At 38.3% G+C, this 22,543-nt stretch overlaps 2 protein-coding genes across 5 annotated transcripts in view; one reads left to right on the top strand and one right to left on the bottom strand.

Annotated features, from left to right (window-relative positions):
• The window catches only part of YEATS2 (YEATS domain containing 2), a 108,446-nt gene that overhangs the window by 35,822 nt on the left and 50,081 nt on the right, over positions 1 to 22,543 (bottom strand). For all 4 annotated transcript variants that reach the window (XM_027583071.1, XM_027583072.1, XM_027583073.1 and 1 more), the window contains 7 exons: positions 20,152 to 20,332; positions 14,209 to 14,448; positions 12,389 to 12,547; positions 10,848 to 10,951; positions 9,179 to 9,286; positions 8,524 to 8,706; positions 584 to 842 (listed from right to left, as the gene is read on the bottom strand). In XM_027583071.1, coding sequence (XP_027438872.1) covers positions 584 to 842; positions 8,524 to 8,706; positions 9,179 to 9,286; positions 10,848 to 10,951; positions 12,389 to 12,547; positions 14,209 to 14,448; positions 20,152 to 20,332 — 1,234 coding nt within the window. The remainder of the gene's footprint in view (positions 1 to 583; positions 843 to 8,523; positions 8,707 to 9,178; positions 9,287 to 10,847; positions 10,952 to 12,388; positions 12,548 to 14,208; positions 14,449 to 20,151; positions 20,333 to 22,543) is intronic.
• Positions 4,533 to 5,013, top strand: LOC113916564 (60S ribosomal protein L27-like). Its single transcript, XM_035726876.1, has one exon. It carries the CDS (start codon positions 4,573 to 4,575, stop codon positions 4,981 to 4,983), a length of 411 nt encoding a protein of 136 aa, XP_035582769.1. The 5' UTR covers positions 4,533 to 4,572; the 3' UTR covers positions 4,984 to 5,013.

Raw genomic sequence — 22,543 nt, 5'->3', positions numbered from 1 at the left:
AGTCCCACATCAGGCTCCCTGCTCAGTGGGTGGGTCTGCTTCTCCCTCTGACCCTCTTCCCTCTCGTGCTGTCTCTCATTCTCTCTCTCTCTCAAATAAATAAAATCTTAAAAAAAAAGACCTTCAAAAATTAGTAAATGTATCTAATGTCTTAGGTACATTTTTTCATGCTCTCACTGAAACAACAAACACATGCAAGGTGTTTAAAGTTATTTGGTAGAGAATGCATTAGTCAAGTATCTCAAAATGCTGCTGACAAACGACATCCCAAGAATTTAAGTCTGAATACAACCCAAAGTGGAGATACGGTCAAATGAAAATTATCCTTCAGACCTGAAAGCAGAAGCAGTAGCAAGAAATACCCTCTATTTTTATTACCCTTGCTAAAACACACACACACCTTAAAATAAACTACTTACAGACCTCTATGCCTCTATGTAAAATGTTACCTGGAAAAGATTAACATGTTTTTATATACTCGCTATATAAACCTAACAGGTTTTCTTACAACCAAATAAAACCACTAGCAAAGAACAGTCTAGAAGGAGCTGCTGCTGAAAGGGCCCCCAACAGTATCAGTTACCTGAGCCCTGAGATCCAGTCTTTTGCGGGCCGGCAGCAGTGACCTGTGCCTTGGTTAAGGCTTGCACCGGCTGAGCAACAATGGTTCCTCCACCTCCGCTCACAATGGCTTTGGCAACTCCTTGGGTCACAACTTGCTTTGGACCAACTGCTTTGGCAACAGAAGAGCTGGCCTTGGCTACAAGGATTTGGCCACCACTGATTGCCACAGCCTGTTTCACTGTTGAAGGTAGAGTAGACCCAACTGGCACCCCAACAACCTGTTGAAAATAGAGGAGAATCCACCAGTGCTGCTTCTCAGTCCCTTCAAGGGCTATCAGAACAGAACAGTCACTCTGTTCTAGCAAAGATCAAAGCAAAGCCCTAGGTATAACTTATGGGGCCTAATTTAATTGTCTAGAAATGCTACCTATGATAAATGTGAACAGTATTTCTTACATTTTGGATATTACTACAACAAAAGGCTTTTGTCTTAACCCCAGCTACTATCTAGAACTTACTTTATGTGTTTTTTTAATAAAAAACTTAGAAAATACAGGAATACAAAGAAAAAAATTCTACTTATCCAGAAATAACCACTTATTCTTTTTTTTTTTTTTTTTTAAGTAAACTCCATCCCCAAGGTGGGGCTTGAACTCATGACCCCAAGATCAAGAGTCATATGCTCTGCCCAACTGAGCCAGCCAGGCACCCCCAGAAATAACCTCTTAATATTTTTAATATGTTTGCTTCCAATTCCTTTTAATGTACATTTTAAAACACAGATTAGGATCGCATGTACAGTTTTGTAATTTTTAAATTTAACATCGTATTACAGGCATTTTCCAATGTTACTGTTTTTCCAAAACATTTTTAGATGGCCAAATATATTAGAACAGATATACCATAATCTATGCAAACATTTCACTACTGTGTGGCTATCCAGGTAATATTAAACTTCACATTAAGAAAAACTGCAATAGGGGCTCCTAGGTGGCTCAGTCGGTTAAGTGTCTGTCTTCAGCTCAGGCCATGATCTCAGGGTCCTGGGATCCAGCCCCGCATCGGGCTCCCTGCTCAGTGGGGAGTCTGCTTCTCTCCCTCTGCCCCTCCCCGTTCGTGCATGCTCTCTCTCAGACAGATAAATAAAATCTTAAAAAAAAAAAGAAAAACTGTGCAATAAACATTCCCATATGTGAACTAGAAACTCCACTACATAATTTTAAAGATCTCTCTTAGTAACCACTCCTATATTATCCCCATCTGAAACGTCTATTTCTTCATCTCTAGAACTCCTAACAATTCACATCATTCATTACGTAGTGTAACATGTGACACTTCTTCCAACTGATTTTTAAGAAAAGTTGTATTTTTCTATATACTAATTTTTCCTTTCCTTAAAGGGAAACATTTGGTTAAAAAAGAAGTCTAGGGGGGCCTGGGTGACTCCATTGGTTAAGCGTCCGACTCTTGATTTTGGCGGGGGTCATGATCTCACAGTCATGGGTGCAGGCTGCATGGGGCTCTGTGCCCAGTCGGAAGTCTGCTTCTCTCCCTCTGCTCCTCCCCTACCAGGTGCACACGCGCACACTCTCACATGCTCTAAAATAAATCAGTAAATCTTAAAAAAAAGAGGGGGGAGCGCCTGGGTGGTTCAGTCAGTTAGGCGTCTGCCTTCAGCTCGGGTCATGATCCCAGGGTCCTGTGATCGAGCCCCACATCAAGCTCCCCAGGGAGTCTGCTTATCCCTCTGATCCTCTCCCCTCTCATAATGTCTCTCTCATAAATAAAATCTTAAAAAAAAAAAAGACCCCAAAACCCAGATTATGCAAGTTGGAAATATCTGGTTCTGATGATAATTTAAAGTGAACTCTTGCAAGTAAGAAAATACTATAGAACTCTTTTAAAAGTCAATAGTAGGATGTTAAGTTAGAAGAAACAATTTAATTAATGGCAAATTGGGGTAGTGTTTCCCACTTCTCAGTTATTTCATAAAAAGAACTTCTCACCAGAAACTAGATGAAAAGACTTTTATAAGGTTAAAAGAATACCAAAAGATCTACCTTCTAAAAGTGAAAATGATAAAGTATTAGTATTTTTCACCCATCAGATTGGAGACAAAAATTTAAAAGTCTGATAACCCCAAGAAGTGGCTGGAGGGTATGGGGAAATAGGAACATTTGTTTACTGCTAAAGAAAAGTATATTTGTACAGCCACTCCACAGAGGTACTGGCATATCTCCTAAAATTGAAAATTCACATATCCCATGTTGTAACAATTCCTCTTTTAGAAACATATCCTACAGAAATCTTAGACATGTGCTCAAGGGAACATATACAGAATGGCCAAGGTAGCATTATTTATAATTACAGAAAATTATCAACAAACATAATGCCTATAACACGTAACAACATGCTTAATGTCTACAGGTAGAGGAATGGATAAACTGTGGTATAGGACAGTCAGTGGAATAGCATTCATTAGTAAAAATGAATGAAGCAGAACTACATAAATCAGGAGCAACAAACTCTGACAGTACAAATACTGAAAGGGGAGCTGCAGAAATATATGAGTATAAATATCTTTTATGTAAATCTTCAAAACACACATTACATGTTATTTATGGCTATGGATTTATGCAATAAAAGTATGAACTGGAAAGCTACACAACCAAATTCATGATAGTGTTGCTTTTGGGAAAAACAAAGTGGACTTCAACTCTGTCATGTTTCATTTGGGGAAAATATGAGATGAAATCAATACGAACATGTCAATTTTGGGTGGAGGATATATGGGCACTGATTATATTCTTCTCTGTATTTTACTTTAGAATCTTTCTAAATTAAAAATAATAGGATTACCAATAATAATAATAGGATTACCTAACAAGTAGAACAAAATGATAAACCATATGCAACTGATAAATGGAACTTTTAAGTTAAATAATTACTAAATCATACATGGTTTTTTTTTCAAAGAATGTAAATACGCTAAAATACACTTGCCATGTGCTTGGACACTATGGCTAATATAATGAAAATGGTCCCCTAATCAACTGTTATGAACCACAGTGTAATACAGAAGAAAGAGTGCAGGATTTTATAAGCAGTCAGACTTGGTTTCCCAGTTTTGTTCCACTAGTTAGTAGCTAGATAAGTTATTTAATGTTTCTGAGCTTTACCCTTTGACACCTCATATATAAAATATGGATAATACTCATCTCCTAAGATATGATGTACGCAGTAAATGACAGCTGCGGCTGCCCACGACACTTGTTATTATCAACCGAAGAACAGTAATCTATGAGGCTACACGGAGACTCAAAGGATAGAAAGCGCCAAGTGGATCCATGGTTGACTAGGGCAGAGGACCTTCATTGTAAATCCTAGATTCATTTAGTCAAATAGAAATTAAAGTATGTAACATCTGGTATCTGCTTTAAAATATCCTAGGAAGAGAAATAAGATTAGCAAAATGCTGATAATTATTGAAACTGAGTAATGGGCATAGAGGATTATAATAGTCTCTCTACTTTTATATAAGTTTAAGGAAGGAGGGAAAGAAAGAAGGAAAAAAAGACTCAAAGAACCAATGGTGAAAAAAGCAAGTTAACTTAGAATGGAAAAGAAATCCTCCCCCTCTCCTGGCTTGGTTAAAACAATCCCTTAGGATGATCCAAATCTCTCTATTTTGACTGTATGAGCCTTATTCTGCAGGCAACATAGAGTGTTGCTGTGGCCACAGAGCTGGGCACAGTCACCGCCCCCCCCCAGATGTGGAGGTTGAAAAACTCTTTTTAGTCAAGAACTTTGCCCTGCATCAGGCTCCCTGCTGGGTGTGGAGCCTACTTAAGAGTCTCTCTCTCCCTCTCCCTCTGCCCCTCCCCCTGCTCTCTCTCTTTTTCCCTCTCTCAAAACAAACAAAACTCTTCTATGTATTTATGGAAAAAAGATTTAATGTAGAAAAACTCTGGGTGCTTTCTGCTGTAGGCTCAAGTGGCTGGTGTCGAGATGGGCAAGTTCATGAAACCCGGGAAGGTGGTGCTGGTCCTGGCCGGACGCTACTCTGGACGCAAAGCGGTCATCGTGAAGAACATTGATGATGGCACCTCAGACCGTCCCTACAGCCATGCTCTGGTGGCTGGAAATGACCGCTATCCATGCAAAGTGACAGCTGCCATGGGCAAGAAGAAAATCGCCAAGAGGTCAAAGATCAAGTCTTCTGTGAAAGTTTATAATTACAATCACCTCATGCCCACAAGGTACTCTGTGGATATCCCCTTGGACAAGACTGTTGTCAACAAGGATGTCTTCAGAGACCCTGCTCTTAAACGAAAGGCCCAACGAGAGGCTAAGGTCAAGTTCGAGGAGAGGTACAAGACCGGCAAGAACAAGTGGTTCTTCCAGAAGCTGCAGTTTTAGTTTGGTTTCAGTCATTAAAAACACCAAAAAAAAAAAAAAAAAAAAACCTCTGGGTAATGGCAGAAAGTGCCATTTGAACCCTGATATCCATTCTTTGTTTTCTCTCTCATGGTAAGAGAGCCCGCAGTTTTCAGCTAGGGACATGGCCACATAGAACATTTCCCAGCCTAGCGTTGGTCATCTCATATCTGGCTAAAAGGATAGGAAGAGAAGTGATGAGTGCAACTTTTGGGTTATGCCTCCCCACACCCTCTTTCCTCTTCCTGCTGGCCAGAAATGCGAACATGGTGGCATGAAATGAAATGGCTATTGCAGTCCACAAGCTGAGAACTAAATTTTGAGAATGGCAGAGCAACAAGATAGGAGTCTAGATTCTTGATGATTGTGAAGCCAACATACTATAACTGCCTACTGGTCTTTTATGTGTAAGAAAAAAACTTATTTAAGCTTTCTGGGCTTTGGATTTCTCTATTATAGTAGTCAAACTTTCTTCTGAGACAAGAGTCTTCACGTTTCCTAAATATACCAAACTTAACATTATGTACTGCATAAGCTAAATTACATAATTTATTTTCATGTTCCTAAGCCAACAAAGAAAGCAAAAAATCTTAAAGGAAAATACATATGGATTGGACCTATTCTCTTTTCTGAAATTCCATCCATGTTAACTTGCTTTTTCCACCTTGTACCAACCTCTATCCTCACTCAACTGCTTCAAAATTTCCAGAATATGACATACTTAATCTCTCCAAGAACTAAATAAAATGTGGTATACCAAGTTGGCCACAGGAGGGCAGTTCTTATTAGCAGAGCTCATCAGTAGAGCGTACCACTCACAAGATTAACCCCCACCTCCTCTGTTTGAAAAAAGGGAGAATGAGGAAGCCTGGCATCCTACTGGGGAAAATCCTACGCACAGCTGGCTATTGACATCAAAAAGAAGACTCCTAAGTAGGACACTACAACCGCAAATTAGTTTTTCTTTTTTTAACAAGACAATATTTTAGCCCAGAACCTGAACTCTTCCCATTCCACAGCACTTCTCTCTGCATTCCTAATTTCCTTCTAGCTTCACAAAACAGACACCCTTTGTTTTCTATTGTTATAAATATTTCCCTTTGACTCATGCTTTGATTCATTGTTTTTGTTTGTGCTCTGTACAGACTTTTGCAAGTCAGAATTTACTTTAACAACCAGAAAGTGAGGATTCTATGTGTGTAATTTTTCCTCCAGACACTGAAAAATATAGCTAATTATAATTTAATACTCAATGAGAAAATAGATCATGGTACTCCTGTATATTTACACAGGATCTGTCCTTAGTCATGTAACATTAACTGTTATTTATTGAGTACTTGCTCTGTGCTAAGTCCTTTCCATACAATGGTTTCTAATTCTCCTACAGCTCTGAAAGACAGAGGGTATTATTCCTTTACTAGATGGAAAATCACAAGGTTCAGAAAGACCAACTCACCCAGGTCACACAAGTAATGAGTGGCTGAGATCTGTAACAGGCTCTCATTCCAAAGCTCACACTCTTTTTACTATGCCACACTGCTTCCTTCCCACATGAACCCACTAAGTGCTCAGATGTCCCATTTTATGGCAAAAGCACCCCTCTTTACTTTCATGAAAAAAGATAAGCCAAAGTTGAATGAAAGGTAAAACAGTATCGTTTTGTTCACCCTTCTGTTTTCTGGCATAGTTTCTAGGAATGCACTTCGGCAATAACCAGGGACAGTCTGTACTTGCAGACAGCTCCTTATCTGGAGTCCAAAGCATGTACTAAATTTCCTGGATAAACAGGAAATGTCTTTTCTCATGCTCTTCTGCTTCTGTATATTCTTTCATCCTCTTCTGTGGCTTTTCTTTTCAAGTGCCCTTAAACTTTATTCAGGGCATTCTAGCACAAAACCATCCAATTTTTCTTAGTCCGAAAATGCCATTAGGTAGGTGGCAATGTGACAAGAAAGCCAATACAGTTGTTCAGCATTATGGAGGAGTGGATTTGCAAAATGCAAAGTATAAAAAAGTGAAACTAACTTGTCCAGAGATTCTGGGCATAAACAGCAAGGCTATATTGACTCAAAAACCTAACTCAGCGAGTCCATGTGTCTTTCTTTGGTGAAGCAAAATAGATTCTAAAGAATTACGATGTGTCTGAGTAGGAAGTCCAGATAACAATAACTGATTCATGAAAGGACTTTGACAAAGGCTTACTCGTAAAGCCAAAACAATAGTGAGGGCATTTGGAAGCAGTTGGGGGTACCTGTCTTAATGATTCAGGGCAGGGAAGCCCCAAAGTCAAATCTGATGCTATAGCTTAGTGGTTCCTAAATCTGCCAAATCACATGAGTCAGCAGGAGAGCTTGATAAAAATCCAGATTCCCAGAGCCCCCATAAGATTCTGAATCAGAAAAGTTTGAGATGGGGGTCTCAGTATCTATATATTTTTAATCATCAGATGAATCATGACCAAGTTAAGTTTGGGAAAGTGGTTAGTGGACTCTTACAGATTTTAGAACCATACAGGTTTTAGAACTATAACATATGACTTTTTGTTATAATCATGTGCAGCTATCTAGCCTAAACCAAAATACCTAAAACTATTTTTCTATATTAAAGTATTCCTCTCAAAGCAATTCATCTAACTCTAGGTAGGCTGGCTTTCAAGTTGAAAAACAAACACCTCACATAATATTCTTGATGGCTTTAGAATATATCTGCCCCCCAAAAAGATAATTCAACTCTGTATGTTCTAAAAGTATGCTTAGGTTCCAGACAATAGCTCACAAATTTTAATTAGCTCTGCAATGGAAGATTTTGAGGTCAGCAGACCTCAGTTCAAATCCTGTGTCACTTATTAGCTAAATGCGCTCAAGGAAGTTGCCTGACCCCTCAGAGGACAGTTTCCTCGTTTATAAAATGGGGTTGAGAGTATCCACGCTGCAAGGTTGGATACGTGAGGATTACTGATGGTGTGTAAATGCTAACAGGACACAGGCTCTCGTAAGCACAACCTATGCAGGAAAACATGGACCTATATGCCATTTTACAGTTTTCTTGATATATTAGTTCCCCACACTTCCAAATTATAAAGCAAATAAATTCTCTAATGAGTCAAGAATCAGTAAACAGATGACACGGCCTGGACACATCAGAAGTATAAACTACAGCACTCACCTACCAGAAATAAATAAAACATCAGACGTTGGTCCTGTCAGCTACCCGTTTTACACTTGAATCAACTGGAAGTTGTGTCTGTGAAGTCTATCATCTTCACTGTCAGAGAGATAACACAGTATCCCCTTGCCTCTTCGACTGTTCCTGGACCCTCTGTAACACAGGCCCTGCTCTTGTCAATGAGTACTGCAAGAGCAGATGTGTTTAACATTGACTAACTTGCTTTTCCAACAGGGCTTCCATCTACAGGATTTTCTGGGATCAGCAACCCTGTCATCTGAATTCAGCATCTGTGGGTTCCTTAGGCAAATAACGTTCATTGACATATTAACCTCCCCAACGCTACCCAACACAAACCTTGGAGGGCTGAATCTTTGGTGACTGGGAAGTCCCTTCTCCAGCAGTTAGGACCTGTTTTTGAGGGGACACAGCTATCATGTGACCCCCTTTCACTGTCACATACTGAGGGAGCGGTGACTGGCTGGTAGCTCCAGTTGTCGGCATGTGAGAGGCTTCACCAGGTTCCTGTTTGATGATTACCTGGCAACAAACATGATAATGATGCTGAATAATCATCCCATGAAAAAAGCCACTAATATCTGAATCTATTCTGCTTTCAGGAATTAATGGAGCCTGGTCTATAAAAAATGACTGCACCAGAAGGGTAGAAATACTGCTTAAATACAGCCCATAACAGCTATCAAAGGGACCAAAAGTGGGATCTGGATTTGATCCTGTGTTTCTGCAAACTCGACCTAGTCCATTTGTTCTAGATTTTGGTGGCAAATGGCAGCAGAAAGAAACACACACACAGTTTGTGCTCTCAGGAGTTATCATCTTGCTCGTATACCAAGAGCTGCCCTGTCACAGAAGTAGGATCTGGTCTTAGAATTATGACATACTAAAAAGTTACATGTTGTGGGGTAGTGTCAATCAACTCCAACATGCCACAGAAACAATTATGTAACAAAACCATTTTGCCTTGTGGGATAATGCCCTAATAAATACTCACTTTTGTGAAAGCTCCAAGTCCTCCAGTTATAGGTTTGGGACTTTGAACCTTAGGGTGACTCCCAATAGGACAAAGAGGTGGCATAGATGCAAACAAAGAATCCTCTTGCTGCGTATGTAAAAATACACATTGTAAAATTAGGATAAAATAACTGACTTCAGATAGTCCTTATATTTATAATATATATATAATATAATATAACTGTCCTTATATTTAGTATAAACCTGTGACATTCTCTACCAACATAATCAAAAAACAAAAAAACCCAAAAACTTAAAACTCTCTGGGGTCTTCCAAGGCCCCACACTCACATTTTAATTATTGTTTTAGAAACCAAATGCAAGGAAAGGCTATGACCTGGCAAGAACCTAGTTATCTGTGCCCCGGTGTATGCTGGGAAGACTATTATACACCTCTAACATTTGGTTGGCTCACAGGTTTGCATGTCTAGTCCCCTGCCTAATGGTAAGCCACTAAAGGCCTGGCACTGTATTTTATTTCTTCTCTATCCCTAGAGCCTAGGCACTAAATAAATAAATGAAACAGCTAGAGCGTTTCGGTATATACATCCTTTCAATAGTATTCACACAACCTGATCTGTTATCTTTACTCCAAATAAATACCCAATACACAGGAAAATACTTTCAATAAGGATTTAAAAAACAAAACAATAAAAAGAACTTAATAAATCCAAAACCAACAAAGGTCAACAATCAAAATTACTGGCATTTGTCTCTCTTAAATATAAAATGTAACTCTCAGAGGCAATTAGCCATAAATTAGGGACAAGTAACAAAATTAATACTGCTTAACCATGTAAGGAAAAGATCAATAAACATTAAAAACAGCCTGGCAGAGAATTAAGACCTTCAAGGCAATTATTACAATTTAGGCATTCATGTAACACACGAAGTACTGAACTCAGAGAAAAACCTCGTGTTGGACCAGAAAGCTATTCAATATTATCACCGTTAAGTACCTATATATAAGAAATGTGTTAGCACTCGTCATGTAGGAGAGGATCTCTGAATTCTCAGTTCTCACACACGAGTTTATACCTCAAACGTTCTAGGCAGTCATGACAATGACAAGTAACCAACCAAAACAGCAGGGCTGTCTTTGTCAAACAGTGAGCAGATACCTAGCACTCTTAGCTGAACAAGTCAGATCATATTTGAAGTTCTAATTTTAAAGGTTTTCTTACCCTGAAGGAAAAAAAGAAAAAGAAAAAAAGAAAGAAAAATTGTGGAAAGAATTATTTTCAAGTAACTACATGGCTGACAAATAGAAAAAATATATATTTACTCCTTATTGGTACAAATATAGGAAGAAAAGAAGTATGCTGCCAGATGAATATTTTTATAAAGAAAAATCTGTAACAAAGCTGACCACCCACCCACTCCTAAAAATAGCTGCCTCATCATAGTAAATTTTCAAATAGATACTGACTGTCCAATTGATGGAAATGCTGAGAAACATTTTCCACACGAGGAAAAGATCAAGAGTAAGATAGGTGGGCCTGGAGTAGATGATCTTCAAGATACTTATTATTAGCTTGAGGATTCTACTTAATGAAATTTGCATTTGCATCAACCGAAAAATTCTTGCTGGGCTTGAACTTACTGTCTTTACAAATTAGAAAAGTGCAATAATGCAATAAGGGTGTTACCTTGACAGCAGATGTTACAAAACTACTTCCATGAATTTTAGGAATAGGGGAACCTGTTCCTTGGGATGCCTGGGAGGCAGTAGAGAGCTTGTTTGTAGGACTTCCTGATAAGCAAGGCAGATTTTAAAATAAAGTACAAAGTAAAATTTACAAAATGGAACTTTAAAGCATTTTCCACCATCCCCCCCCTTTCCCCCACCATTTTTCATTTTTAAAGTGTTGAAAACTCACAACCATGAAATTATTATAGAAAAAATACTTAAGGATTCCTCCTATGAAGCTGACCACCTCACTAACCTAAAAATAGACAAGAAGACAGTGAGGACATGTAGAAGTATGTAGATATTACACACTCTGATACCTGTATAGAGAGACAAATACCAGAACATAAGGGTATTGGTTACGTAATGATGAACCACATGTATGACTCTAAGTGAATTCTAGCTCCTTCAAAATAGTTTCACCAGGAGGTCGTACCTATTCCAAAGTGATGCTGACATTAAGCAATTTATACTCCATGTGTATAACTGCCTTTAGGGTCTGATAAAAACAAGTCCCACTACCTATAGTCAAGACCAAAAATGGTATTTGATCACCTGCTCCATTTATCAAACTTGCCTGCAAAGACTGGCTAATTCCTAAAACTAACCATCCTCAAAGGATACCTATTTGACATCCCTAAATATATTCAAAAGGCTATTAAGTAATTTCTGAAAGCAGTTTTTAAAGGAGTTCCACAATTATAATCACTGTTAAAGGACCTAACTTTTCCAAAAAGCTACTTGGAAAGATCCAGCATACATTCATGTGTTAAAATCAATTATGTTTAAAAAAAAAAAATCAGTCTTACTACCTTATAGTCACTTCTCTTTTCACTATTTCTCTTAATTAGAAGTGAGAGCTACAGAAAAGTTTACACTTAGAAGCATGTGTTCACATAGTTTAAATGAAACAAATACATAAAATAATGTTTGTGAAAATACTCAGAAAAAACCTGAAAAGCACTCTGTAGTTATAGGAAATTATGATGACAAACACAATAAATCCAGTTCTTAAATTTCCTATCAGAGGTCCCTTTATTTAACTGCAGAGTTCAATTTCTCTCCCACACACAAAATTTACCTTATTCACAGAAAAGTAAAGATCACTTTTTTATTTGGTGAGAAACATGTGGGCCACAAAGGTATTGTTGTTCTGAAGCTTAATTTGGAAAATAACCACACTGCTTCTTGCAGGCCCAAAAAGAATGTCTTCCAAATGAATATAAAATCAGCTTTTTTTTTTTGAAAATTAATTATGGCTCACTTTTAATCTTTAGAAATTAAGAAGAAAATTTAAGTAAATTCCTAAAAAATAGAACTTTTACATAAAGTACATCTTCTCTCAGAGAAACAGCACCGGATTTACTGTTCTAGAGCCCTCCTCTTGTTTACAGATGAAGACTTCATCCTCCCATTATATGGCTACTCAGTCACACTAGGATGTCACCTTTACAAAAGATCAAGCCTTTCGGATCACACAAATATTGATCACATACATACCTGTAGTGGGAGTGGTGGCTCCAATAACCTGCCCTGGCTTATCCAGGATAACATATGGGTTATTAACGACAGAGCTGGCAGTGCCTTGCTTCACATGGACTGGAGTGGAAGTTGGGGTTCGAGGCAGCGGTGATGGACTTGGAGTTGATATGGGGGAACCTTTATTAATAAAAAAGAGAAACAAACTAAACAAAAGACATCTACTCAACCCATCTAAGAAAATGCTAATGATAATGGAGAACAAAGGTGACAAATGGGGAAAAGAGAATGGGACTCTGTTTCAGGTACTGAGCAACAACGGTGGTATAGCTGAGGCCGGGACTCATCCTTACAACAGCATCAGCAGGGAGCTTTTAAGAAACAGATTCTGAGGTGCTACCGCAGACCTGCTAAATATAAATCTATACTTTAACAAGATGCCCCCTACATACACCCATCCCATGGGCACATTAAAGTTCAAAAAGCTGAGCTTTGGGGCACCTGGGTGGCTCAGTTGGTTGGGCGACTGCCTCTGGCTCAGGTCATGATCCCAGGGTCCTGGGATGGAGCCCCGCATCAGGCTCCCTGCTCGGCGGGAAGCCTGCTTCTCCCTCTCCCACTCCCCCTGCTTGTGTTCCCTCTCTCGCTGTCTCTCTGTCAATTAAATAAATAAATATCTTAAAAAAATAAAATAAAAAAGCAGAGCTTTACATAACAGCATAGAACTCCTAAATCCCTAGATAATCAAACTCTTCACAACTTGGGCAAATTGTTATAATAATGTTTATACTCAAAGACACTAAAATTACAGAGAATTAGTAAGTGAACAGCTAGACTTACAAACCAGGAGTCTTGATTTACAATTAATTTCCTACAGGAAAACATGAAATTCACCCACCCAAAACAAAAGTCTGTCAATACTAAGTCACAGCTACAATCCAGAGATTCCTGTTCCCACAGAACACTCTCAACAATTACCCATGTATCATCCAACATCCTCAATGGTTTTTAATGGATCAAATTTGTCATCCATGAATTTCTCTAAACTTCTAAACAATTTGTATGTTCAGCCTATTCCGCCTCTGGAACGGCGAGTTCCAAAATGCTTCTAACTGGGAGGTAAAATTACACATTCCTCATCTTTCATCAATTTCAAAGACTTGGATCATATTTCTGCTTAGTTGTCTATTTTTAGCACTGAAGACTCCTTTTCTCCAACTTCATATATAGAGGCTTCCCACTGCCTAAATACTTCTACTGACTCTTTCAAGCCTTTTCTGAAGTGATGCAACCTACACCATAAAGTATATTCCTACCAGAAGTCTACCTAACATAAATGTGAAACTGTCATGAGACAGTAGACAATTCAGTCTCAGTGAAAATGAAGGCTCAAAACTACCTACTGATAACAGGAATGACTAATTTTCAGTGTGGTTAGTATAAAAGACATTTCAACCCCAAACCAATTACTACCTTTCAAGCTTTAACTCCACACCAAAAGGCCTGCCTCTAAGTTTTTTTTATTACTAGCCACTCTGGTTTCCATATATAATTCAAAAACTTAATTCTTACCTTAGTTTCAACCATACACCCTAGTAAACATTTTACCTGCACCACTTCTTGGAGATGAAAACCTGACTGCTTTGAATTTCATTTCTTTCCTTATTCAAAAACTATTTGCATATGAAATGACTTTTGTTGAGAGCTTTGCTAATCAATAGTGATTACTTGTTAAATAAACAAAAATCCCACTTAAAAGAACTTAAGAAAAGCCATAATACTTTCTTTTGCCATTACAACAATTTTTATACACATCAACTTGACACACATCATCTGTATACCTGAAACAATCTTGCAGCTCATGGTGATGGGTTGGAAGGATTTTCCGGGTGACTCAGGATTAGGAACCTGACTTTGTGGCACAATTTTGCAGCTCGATGCTATTGGCTGAAAAGCTGAATTGCCATGAGAACAAAAGGTAACTTTCTGGGATGTTGTCATTTTGGTGGGTGTTCGTTCCAATGAAGATGGCAAAGAATAAAATGTAGTGTGTCTCTCAGCTTCAGTGTTGGCTGGGAAGCCTATTTGGAATGAAAGAGGCAAATGATAAGTCATGAATCACTTAGAAATAATAAAACTTTTCCACTGTGGGAAAAGAATGAAACAATAAAAATCCCTTATCATTTCAACAATCATTTAAACCACTTCCCAGTAAAATACATACAATTGACAATATATTTATAAGCCCTTTATACATAGTTGGATGAAATGTAAATTATGTTTAGAATCTTTTATTAAAACGCTTCTTTCAAAAAATTAGAAAACATTATTAACTATAAAGCATGTACAATATAAAAAGTACACAAGTGTATTATGTTCTGAATTGAAAAGCTTTTTTTTTTTAAGATTTTATTTATTTGACAGAGAGAGCACAAGCAAAGGGAGAGAGAGGGAGAAGCAGGCTCCCTGCTGAGCAAGGAGTCCGATGTGGGACTGGATCCCAGAAACCTGGGATCATGACCCGGACGGAAGGCAGCCGCTTAACCGACTGAGCCACCCAGGTGTCCCGAAAAGCTGTTTAAATTAGAAAAGAAAACTCAAAACATTCACTTAATAATGTTCTATTTTATTAAATGCCCACGAAGAAGATGCAACTGAAATTTATTTTTTATTTTTTTTAAAGATTTTTTTATTTATTTGATGGAGAGAGACACAGCAAAAGAGAGAGTGGGAGAGGGAGAAGCAGGGGGAGTGGGAGAGGGAGAAGCAGGCTTCCGCTGAGCAGGGAGCCTGACGCGGGGCTCGATCCCAGGACCCTGGGACCATGACCTGAGCCGAAGGCAGACGCTTAACGACTGAGCCACCCAGGCGCCCCGATGCAACTGAAATTTAAAGAGGAATAAAATTGAGATTTATAAAAGGACTAAAATATTAACATCACATTAAAATGTAGGCTTAGAGGGGCACCTGGGTGGCTCAATCAGTTAAGTGTCTGAATTTTGACTTCGGCTCAGGTCATGATCTCAGGGTTGTGAGACTGAGCCCCACACTGGGCTCTACACTGAACGTGGAGCCTGCTTGAGATTCTCTCTCTTCCCCCCTGCTGGTCCCTCCATTCTCTCTCTCAAAAAATAAGTAAACAAGTAAATAAAAATAAAAATGTAGGTTTAGAGATTAAACATTTAGAACCAGCTTTATATCTTATACGTATAGGTCACAGAAATGATTTACTTATCACTTAGATACTCATTAAATGAAAAAATGCCATAGTCAAAATACATTTAACCTTTTTTAAAAATTAATTTATTTATTTGAGGGGGGAGGGGCAGAAGGAGAGAGAGAGAGAGAATCTCAAGCAGACTCCCTGCTGAGCACAGAGAGCCTGATGCAGGGCTCAAGGTTATGAGGACTCTAAGATTATGAGTGGAGCAGAACTCAAGAGGAGGATGCTTAACCGACTGAGCCCCCCAGGTGCCCTGATAATGGATCTTTACTGGTTTTTTTGTTTTGTTGGGTTTTTTTATTTTTTTTATTTATTTTTATTTTTTTTTAAAGATTTTATTTATTTGAGAGAGAGAGATTGAGAGATAGAGAGCACAAGAGGGAAGAGGGTCAGAGGGAGAAGCAGACTCCCCGCTGAGCAGGGAGCCCGACGCGGGACTTGATCCCGGCACTCCAGGATCATGACCCGAGCTGAAGGCAGTCGCTTAACCAACTGAGCCACCCAGGCGCCCTTGTTGGGTTTTTTTTTAATGTAGGCTCCACGCTTGGCGTGGAGCCCAACAAAGGGTTCAATCCCAGGACACTGAGATCAAGACCTGAGCTGAGATCAAGAGTGGGATGCTTAACAGACTGAGCCACCCAGGCGCCCCTTATATTGTATTCTTAATTCCAGTACAGTTAACATATAGTGTTACATTAGTTTCAGGTGTGTAATACAGTGATTCAACACCTCCATACAATACCCGGTGCTCATCACGACAAGTGCCCTCCTTAATCCCCATCACCTGTTTCACCCATTCCCCACCCACCTCCGCTTTGGTAACCATCAGTTTATTCTCTATAGTTAAGAGTCTGGTTTTTTGTTGTTGTTGTTGGTCTCTTTTTTTTGTTAGTTTTGTAAACTCCACATATGAGTAAAATCATACGGTATTTGTCTTTCTCTGATTTATTTCACTTAGAATTATACCCTCTAGATCCATCCTTGTTGCTGCAAATGGCAAGATTCATTCTTTTCATGGCTGAGTAATACTCCAGTGTGTGTGTGTGTGTGTGTGTGTGTGTGTGTGTGTGTGTGTGTGTGTGTGTGTGTGTGTGTGTGTACACATACACACCACCTCTTCTTTATCCATTCATCTGTCAATGGACACTTGGGTTGCTTCCATAATTTGGCTATTGTAAATAATGCTGCAACAAACACAGGGGTGCATGTATCTTTTCGAATTCATGTTTTTGTATTCTTTGAGTAAATACCCAGTAGTGGAATTACTGTATCATACATATAATACTTCAATTTTTAATTTTTTGAGGTATCTGCACACTGTGTTCCACAGTGGCTGCACCAGTTTGCATTCCTACCCACGGTACATGAGGGTTCCCTTTTCTCTACATCCTCGCCAACACTTGCTCTTTCTTGTGTTTCTGATTTTCGCCATTTTGACAGGTGTGAGGTGGTATCTCATTGTGGTTCTGATTTGCATTTCCCTAATGATGGGTGATGCTGAGCAACTTTTCATGCATCTGTTGGCCATCTGTATGTCTTCTTTGGAGAAATGTCTGTTCATGTCTTCTGCCTATTCTTAAATTGGATTATTTGTTTTTTGGTGTTGAGTTGTAGAAGTTCTTCATATATTTTGGATATGTCATTCGCAAATATCTTCCCCCATTCAGTAGACTATCTTTTAGTTTTGTTGATTGTTTCCTTTCCTGTGCAGAAGCTTTTTATTTTGATGTCGTCCCAAGAGTTTATTTTTGTTTTTGTTTCCCTTGCCTTGGGAGACATATCTAGAAAAGTGTTGCTACTGTCAATGTCACAGAAATTATTGCCTGGAATCTCTTCTAGGATTTTTATGGTTCAGGTTTCACATTTAGATCCTTAACCCATTTTAAGTTTATTTTTGTGTGTGGTATAAAAAAGTGGCCCAGTTTCATACTTTTGCATGTTGCTGTTCTGTTTTCCCAACATCATTTGTTGAACAGACTTCTTCCCATTGCATATTCTTGCCTCCTTTGTCAAAGATGAAATGACCATATAAGCATGGGTTTATTTTTGGGTTTTCTATTCTGTTCCATTGTTCTACGTGTCTTTTTTTTGTACCAGTACCATACTGTTTTGATTACTCCAGCTTTGTAGTATATCTTGAAATCTGGGATTGTGATACCTCCAGTTTTATTCTTCTCTTTCAAGACTTTGGCTATTTAGGATTTTTTTTTTTTTTTTAAGATTAATCTTATTTTTGGAGTGCCAGGTGGCTCACTCAGTTAAGCGTCTGACTCTTGATTTTGGCTCAGATCATCATCTCACGGTCATGGGATGGAGCTCCACATCAGGCTCCGTGCTCAGTGAGGAGTCTGCTTGAGATTCTCTCTCTCCCTCTGCCTCTCCCCCTACTCGCATTCACACACAGTTCCTCTAAAATAAATAAAGTTGTCTTAAAAAAAAGAGAGAATTTATCTTTATTTTAGAGAGAGAGCAGGACGGACAGGAGAGGGAGAGAGAATCCCAAGCAGACTCTGCTGAGCCTGGAGCCTGAGACAGTGCTTGATCCAACAACCCTGAGACCACGACCTGAAACCAAGAGTTAGATGCTCAACCGACTGCACCACCCAGTGCCCCTTAGGGTCTTTTGTGGTTCCATACAAATTTTAAGATCATCTGTTCTAGTCTGTGAAAAATGCTGTTGCTATTTTGGTAGGGACTGCATTAAATCTGTAGATTGCTTTGAGTAGCCTGGACATGTTAACAATATTTTTCTTCCAATCCATGAGTATGGAATATTTTACCATTTGTTTGTGTCACCTTCAATTTCTTTCAGTGTTTTATAGTTTTCAGAGTATAAGTCTTTCACTTCCTTGATTGAGTTTATTCCTAGGTATTTTACTCTTTTTGGTGCAATTGTAAATGCGATTGTTTTCCTAATTTCTCTTTCTGCTGCTTCTTATTAGTGTATAGAAATGCAACAGATTTCTGTACACTGATTTTGTATCCTGTGGCCTTACTAAATCCATTTATCAATTCTAGTAATTTTTTTGGTGGAGTCTTTAGATTTTTCTATATATAGTATCATGTTATCTGCGAACAGTGACAGTTTTACTTCTTCCTTACCAATTTGGATGCTTTTTATTTCTTTTTCTTGTCTAATTGCTATGGCTGGGACTTCCAGTATTATGTTGATGGAGTGGTGAGAGTGGGCATCCCTGTCTTGTTCTTGACCTTAGGGGAACTAGTATGACGTTAGCTGTGAGTTTTTCATATATAGCCTTTATTATGTCAAAGTACATTCCTTTAAACCTACTTTGTTGAAGGTTTTTATCAGAAATGGTATACTTTGTCAAATGCTTTTTCTGCATCTATTGAAATGATCATATGGCTTTTATACATTCTGTTATTGATGTGACCTATCACACTGATTGATTTTTTAATACTGAACCATCCTTGCCTCCCAGGAATAAATCCCATTTGATCATGGTGAATGATTTTTTAAAAATTTATTGTTGGATTCAGTTTGCTACTATTTTGTTGAGGATTTCTGCATCTATGCTCATCAGAGATATTGGCCTGTAGTATGTTTATCTGGTTTCAATATCAGGGTAACACTGGCCTCATAGAATGAATTAGGAAGCTTTCCTTCCTCTTCTATTTTTTAGAATAATTTGAGAAGAATAGGTATTATCTCTTCTTTCAATGTTTGGTAGAATTCCACCTATGAAGCCATCTGGTCCTGGACTTTTGTTTGTTGGGAGGTTTTTTTGTTTGTTTTTAGATTTATTTATTTATTTTAGAGAGAGATTGTGAGCATGCATGCATGCAAGCAGGGCGAGGGGTAGAGGGAGAGAGAGAATCTCAAGCAGACTCCCTGCTGAGCACGGTGCCTGATGTGGGGGCTTGATCCCATGACCCTGAGATCACAACTTAAGCCAAAACCAAAGAGTTGGATGCTCAACCAACTGAGCCACCCGGGCGCCCCAGGAGGTTTTGTACTGATTCATTTTCATTGCTGGTAATCAGTCTGTTCAAATTTTCTATTTCTTCCTGATTCAGTTTTGGGAAGATATATGTTTTTAGGAATTTATCCATTTTGTCTAGGTTGTCCAATTTGTTGGCATATAATTTTTCATAATATTCTTATAATTCTTTGTATTTCTGTGGTGTCAGTTGTTATATTGTATTTTAAATAAGATTAGACACTTTACATTCAGTTTCTTGTTCACACAACTAGGGACCAAACCAAAAAGTTTTCCTGTAACATATTAGAAGAAACCAATATAATCATCAAAAAAATAAACATTTAATGCCTTTTTGTGAGTTTAATGTTCTATAAAATGTCAGTAGAACTTCATGAAAAAAATTTTCTGAGAAGAATAAAGATTTGGCTATTTTCATAACTGGACTATATAGTAGAGGCACCGTGCCTACTAATGGAAAATTTATTTTCCATACACTCTTAAATCTCTATAGGCAGCAGTTCAAAATCATATTACACAAATGAGAGAAAGGAATGCCCCAGAGAGTGACTCCTCTGTAAAAGGAAAAATTCATTTCCATACAAGGAAAAATATATTACCTTTCTCCATACATGTATCAGGTACTGGCTCATGCGACTGCTTTATCGGTGAGGAAGCTTTCACTGGGGCTGGAATGGTCAAAGGCAATGATGGTGGGGCATCAGAGATGTCTGACTCGGAGGACTGAGGATAAATGGAGTCTTCTCCAAGAGAATGTCGGTGAAGCTCAACATCCACTACCTACACAATCAGGCAACAATTGGGCTCATGAATCCATGATCAATGTCACAGAAACCCCCAAACCTGTCCAAGAACATGGTGCTCTAAGAGATGTAACAAATGATTTCTAATCATACTTCAAAGGTAATTTCAATCTAAGAACTAAAGGATTTATCCCAGAATATAGTTTGGTTTAACAGATAACTCAGTGAAACCAATCATATAATTGGGGCCTTTCCATTTGCTGTTTCTATGCCTTAGAACACTACTCCCACCCCAAATCTCTGCATAAGTGTCTCTTTCTCATCATTGGGTCTCAATCGAATGTCACCTTCTCAGAGACGCCTTCTCTAACCAACCTAAAGTAACCCCCTTGTCCCCCAGCAACTCTCTTCTTTATAGCACTTATTTTAAGTGAAATTATCTCATTTGCTTTTGTTTACTATATACTTTCTCCCCATTTTCAACACAACCAAGAAGATAACTCCTTAAAAGCAGTAGCTACCTTATTCATCTCTGTATCCCCAGTACCAGGACCAGTGCCTAGTATACGGTATATGCTCAATAAATATCTTTTGATACAACACAGCACACTTCCCTAAACAAAATAGGGTTTAACTAGCTAATTCTCACCTAATGGCTACTGCTGATTTATCATGAATAAAAAAAAAAAAAAAAAAGTGGGAGGAGGTGTATGGGGAAGGAAAACAAAGTTGGAGGTCTCATTTCCTGACTTCAAAACTGATTATTACAAAACTATAGTAATCAAAACAGTGTGGTACTGGCATCAAGAAAACATACAGACCACTGGAATAAAATGCCCCCTCATATATATGGTCAAATTATTTTTGACAAGGGTGCCAAGACCACTGGGAAAAGCAGTCTTTTCAACAAATGGTGCTGGGAAAACTGCAAATCCACATGCAACAGAATGAAGGTGGATCTTTACCTCACACTATTTACAAAAATTAACTCAAAATGGATCAAAGACCCAAGCATAAGACCTGAAACAATAAAACTCTTAGAAGGAAACACAGGGCAAAGCTTCATGAGAGTGAATCTGGCAATGGTTTCTTGGATGACACTAAAAGCACAGGCAACCAAAGAAAAAATAGACAAACTGGACTATATCAAAATTAAAAACATCTATGTATCAAAGGACACAATCAGCAGAGTGAAAAGGCAACCCACGAATGATCTGATAAGAGATGCGTATCAAGAATGTAAAAAGAACTCCTAAAACTCAACAAAAACCCAAACACATGATTCACAATGGGCAAAGGATTTGACTAGACGTTTCTCCAAAGAAGATTCACACACAGCCAATAAAAAGATGAAAAGATACTCAACATCAATAATCATTAGGGAAATGCAAACCAAAACCACAATGAAATTTACCACCTCACACACTCAATAGTTTGGCTACTATCAAAAAAAAAGAGAAAACAGTAAGTATTGACAAAGATGTGGAGAAACGAACTCTTGTGCACTATTCGCAGGAATGTAAAATGGTGCAGGTGCTGTGTAAGTAGTGTGGCAGTCCTTCAAAAATTAAAAATAGAGCTACCATGGGGCACCTGGCTGGCTTAGTTGGTGGAACGTGTAACTCCTGATCTTGGGGTTGTGGGTTCGAGCCCCATGTTGGATGTAGAGATTACTTAAAAAAAAAAAAAAAAATAGAGGTACTCTATGATCCAGCAATTCCACTTTCTTGGGTATATACCCAAAAGAACTGAAAACACAGACTCAGATACCTGTACATCCATGTTCTTAGCAGGATTATTCACAGAGCCAAAAGATGAAAGCAACTCAAGTGCTCATTAACAGATAAATAAACAAAATGTGGTATAGACACACAATGGAGTATTATTCAGCCTTTTTTAAGAAGGAAGTTCTGATGCATGCTACAACATGGATGAACCTTGAGAACATTATGATAAGTAAAATAAACCAATAATAAAAAAACACACTGTATAATTCCACTTATATGGTACCTAGTCAAAAATTCATAGAGACAGAAAGTAGAAGGGTGGTTGCCAGAGGCTGAAGGGAGAGGGGGATGGAAGTTGTAAATGGGTACCATTTCAATTTTCGAAGATGAGAAAGAGTTCGGGGGATGGATGGTAGCAATAGATGCACAAAAAATGTGAATATATTTAATACTTCTTAACTGCACAACAAAAATTGTTAAAATGGTAAATTCTGTTTATCATTTTTTTAAATTAAAAAGGA

The sequence above is a fragment of the Zalophus californianus genome, chromosome 1 (assembly GCF_009762305.2).
Source record: "Zalophus californianus isolate mZalCal1 chromosome 1, mZalCal1.pri.v2, whole genome shotgun sequence".
NCBI lineage: Eukaryota > Metazoa > Chordata > Mammalia > Carnivora > Otariidae > Zalophus > Zalophus californianus.
Note: the sequence above shows the minus strand (reverse complement) of the source record. Positions and strands in the feature narration are given on the sequence as shown.

Excerpts from the sequence above, each read along its gene's own strand:
- LOC113916564 (XM_035726876.1), top strand. The coding sequence starts at position 4,573 with ATGGGCAAGTTCATGAAACCCGGGAAGGTGGTGCTGGTCCTGGCCGGA.